Here is a 3,290-nt window from a genome sequence, read left to right as displayed (position 1 = left end):
TGTTTTTCTTATTGTTTCTTAGTAATAAGTTGTTTCTAGCAGTCTGCTCTCGAGTCTGCTATTCCAAAATACTTCGAAACGGACATTCCACTGTCCGATTTTCATTTGTTTTCATCAGTCGACAAATGCAAGCGCGATTGCGGGCTTAGTAGGCTATAGCTCTCGGCGAGTCGAACGTCTGCAGTGTTTTGAACGCACGATCGTTTCATACCTAGCGTAAAGTGCAGTGCAACAAGTTTTTTACTTCAATTTTAGTAATTAAGTCATATAGAATAAGTTTTTTTATAAGCCCTTTCGTTCGGAAGGTAAGGTATTTTGTACATTGTAACGTGAATATCGTAAAAATAACACGCTCGATAACATGAAAGAGCTTTTGCATGAACACAAGATTGAAGAGATTACCTACAGCCAGTGGACAAGTACCGACAGGTAATAAATAGAGAGATTATGTAAAATTTCTTTTCTTTCATAAAAGATCCTTGCTGCATCAATTTTTTTTTATTTTTAGATGCGAAATTATTGAAAAAACAGAGAGTACAATTCAGTTTATAGATTCAATAAAACAAGATTGGCCCGAGTTATTGAGACATGATTTTATAGCTAAGTCACAAGCGAGTTATTTTGTTAAACAAAAAGAATCGGCTGCTGCAGACGTTTTCGTAGTCGCTTTAGATTTTGCCATGAACTATACCTTTCATGTACAAAACGCTGTGCAATCGCAGCATTGGACTAATAACCAGGCAACATTACATCCGTATGTTATCTATTATTACAACGAAAATGGTAAAACAAAAAACATAAATTATGTAATGGTTTCCGAAAAAATAACGCACGACGCTGATTTCGTGCATTTATTCAATGGAAAGTTGGTTGAATTTTTGCAAAAAAAATTTGGAAAAGACAACGTTAAAAAAATTAAATATTTTTCGGATGGTGCAGGATATCACAATATAAGAATAAATTTGATTTTATAAATCTACTCAGACATAAAGCTGATTTCGGAGTTGAGGCTGAATGGCACTTTTTTGCTACTTCTCACGGTAAGGGCGCTTGCGACGGTATAGGAGGATAGTAGATGAGCAACGTATGTCTGACTACAGAAATAGGGAAAACCGTGTGTTAGAGAGAGAGAGCAGCGAGACAATGTGTAAGAGAGAGAGAGAGAGAGAGAGAGACTTCGTTTTTGCGCATGCGTAAAGTTATATATTCGTTGCGATGATAACAGCGGGAGCGCTGATATACCAGGTCGGTTAAAAGTCTTTGGGTTTTAAAAAATTATATATACCATTATTATTCGCTAATCTTGTAACATAAAAGTATAACGTATAAATAAAAAGAGATTTTTGTCAATGTAAGGTATCACGCACGTAATCGAGACAGATTCGTTGTGATGATAACAGCGGGAGCGCTGATATACCAGGTCGGTTAAAAGTCTTTGGGTTTTAAAAAAATTATATATTCCGTTATTAATGTGATTGGAAATTAGTTTTTTGAGGATAGCAGAAGAGTGAAGATCATGTTAATCATTATATTAGCTGCAGTACTATGGCCAGTACTATGCGTTGTCGACCAACAGTATGCTATGAAGTATTTACACCGGTTCGGGTACACAAATGAAAATGATTTGACTAAACTTGAGGATTATTTGTTGAGTTTTCAAGAAAGATATAATATCCCTGCAACGGGAGAATTAGATGAAAATACAATTCAACTTCTAAATAGACCAAGATGTAATGTGAGTGAAGCTGCTTCCGACGATGATCATTCTTTTAGAGTTAAATCAAAATGGTCAAAATTTGATTTGAAATGGTATTTCCCTCAGGCAACTCCAGAATATCTTAAAGTAACCAAAAAGGCTTTTGAAGTGTGGAGTAACAGTTCAAAGTTTAAATTTGAATTAATACACAAAATACGGCCTTATGCTCCCGATATATCTATTACAGTTGTACGGGGAAAGCACTATTTTCGAGCAAATTGCCAAGGTAGAGGTGAGTGCTCCAGTACATTTGATGGCCCCGGAAAGGTGTTGGCACATGCTTATTTCCCAAAAGGCAACAGTTGTGTAGAGCTTCATATTGATGCTGATGAGAAGTGGGATTTAAGTTTGGATGGATCAAGTTCAGAAGATCAGACTAGCCTACTTATGGTATTAATTCATGAAATTGGGCATATTTTAGGAATTGCTCACAGTGATATTGAGACAGCAATAATGTATCCATGGTATCAATTCAACATTGCTCCTAAATTGGATGAGGATGATAAAATGGCCCTTGAAGCTCTTTATGGACCAATCAATACATATGTAAATAATCCTTTTAAACCTACATCATCGCTGCCACCGACTACAAAGACACTTGCACATCAACCAAATGAATCGGATAAAAATTTATGTGTCAACACCGGAGTATATGTTCATTGCCATGGCTGGTGAATTTAAAAATTACCATTTATATATTATTAATGAAAATTCCCTATGGAAAATTGATTTGAACTCGAAACTTATTCCCTCGCAACCAGGAATACTCGATGATTATTTACCTGAAGAAGTGGGTCCCATAATTCAGATTTTTCAAAGTTCTTCAGATAATTTAATAGCAGTCAATGACCGTAAATACTATGTAGCAGATTTTCCGCTCTACAAATACTTGAGGAAAATAATTTAATTATACCTAAGAATTCTCAAATAAACACAATGTTTCAAAGCAATCATGGGAAAATATATGTATTTTATAATAACAGTAATTATATTGAATTTGACAAGAACTTGAAAACTGTTCGGAATAGAGGACAAATAAAAGATATTTTCCCTGGACTACCCACAGATGTTACAGGAGCATTCCAGTACATTGACGGACACATGTACTTTTTCAAAAACACCACATACTAATATAATGAGTTTACCAAAAAACTTGTTGCAGCCGGACCCTTTAATTGGAACGTGTTCGATATTCCATGTCCAAATGGAGACCTTTTAAATCATCTCAAAATTTTATTAACAAAAATAATTTCTTTTTATCAATGATGTTGTATATTTTAAATAAACTCTTATTAAATTTTTTTTTTTTTTTGGAAATTCCCGAACGCCAATCTTAAGATAACTTTTACCTATTAATAAGAAATTTTTTGATAACGCAGGAAATTGATAAGAATATTTCTAAACCAAATGGACCACATGTACAGGAAAAAGTGAAAATTTATTAGAATATTCGGAAACCATATGGACCACATTTACAGGAAATTACAAAATTACAAAATTGTCGCAAATAAAATATTTTTTCTAGAACATTCTA

At 34.0% G+C, this 3,290-nt stretch overlaps 1 protein-coding gene across 1 annotated transcript; it reads left to right on the top strand.

Moving 5' to 3' along the window:
* Nucleotides 1–1,516: 1,516 nt before the first annotated feature.
* On the top strand, nucleotides 1,517–2,431 carry LOC130897437 (matrix metalloproteinase-2-like). Its single transcript, XM_057806285.1, has one exon. The coding sequence runs from the start codon at nucleotides 1,517–1,519 to the stop codon at nucleotides 2,429–2,431; it is 915 nt and encodes a 304-aa protein (XP_057662268.1).
* The last annotated feature ends 859 nt before the right edge of the window (nucleotides 2,432–3,290 follow it).

The sequence above is a fragment of the Diorhabda carinulata genome, chromosome 8 (assembly GCF_026250575.1).
Source record: "Diorhabda carinulata isolate Delta chromosome 8, icDioCari1.1, whole genome shotgun sequence".
Classification (NCBI taxonomy): domain Eukaryota; kingdom Metazoa; phylum Arthropoda; class Insecta; order Coleoptera; family Chrysomelidae; genus Diorhabda; species Diorhabda carinulata.
This window is presented reverse-complemented; position numbering and strand designations above follow the sequence as displayed.

Excerpts from the sequence above, each read along its gene's own strand:
- LOC130897437 (XM_057806285.1), top strand. The coding sequence starts at position 1,517 with ATGTTAATCATTATATTAGCTGCAGTACTATGGCCAGTACTATGCGTT.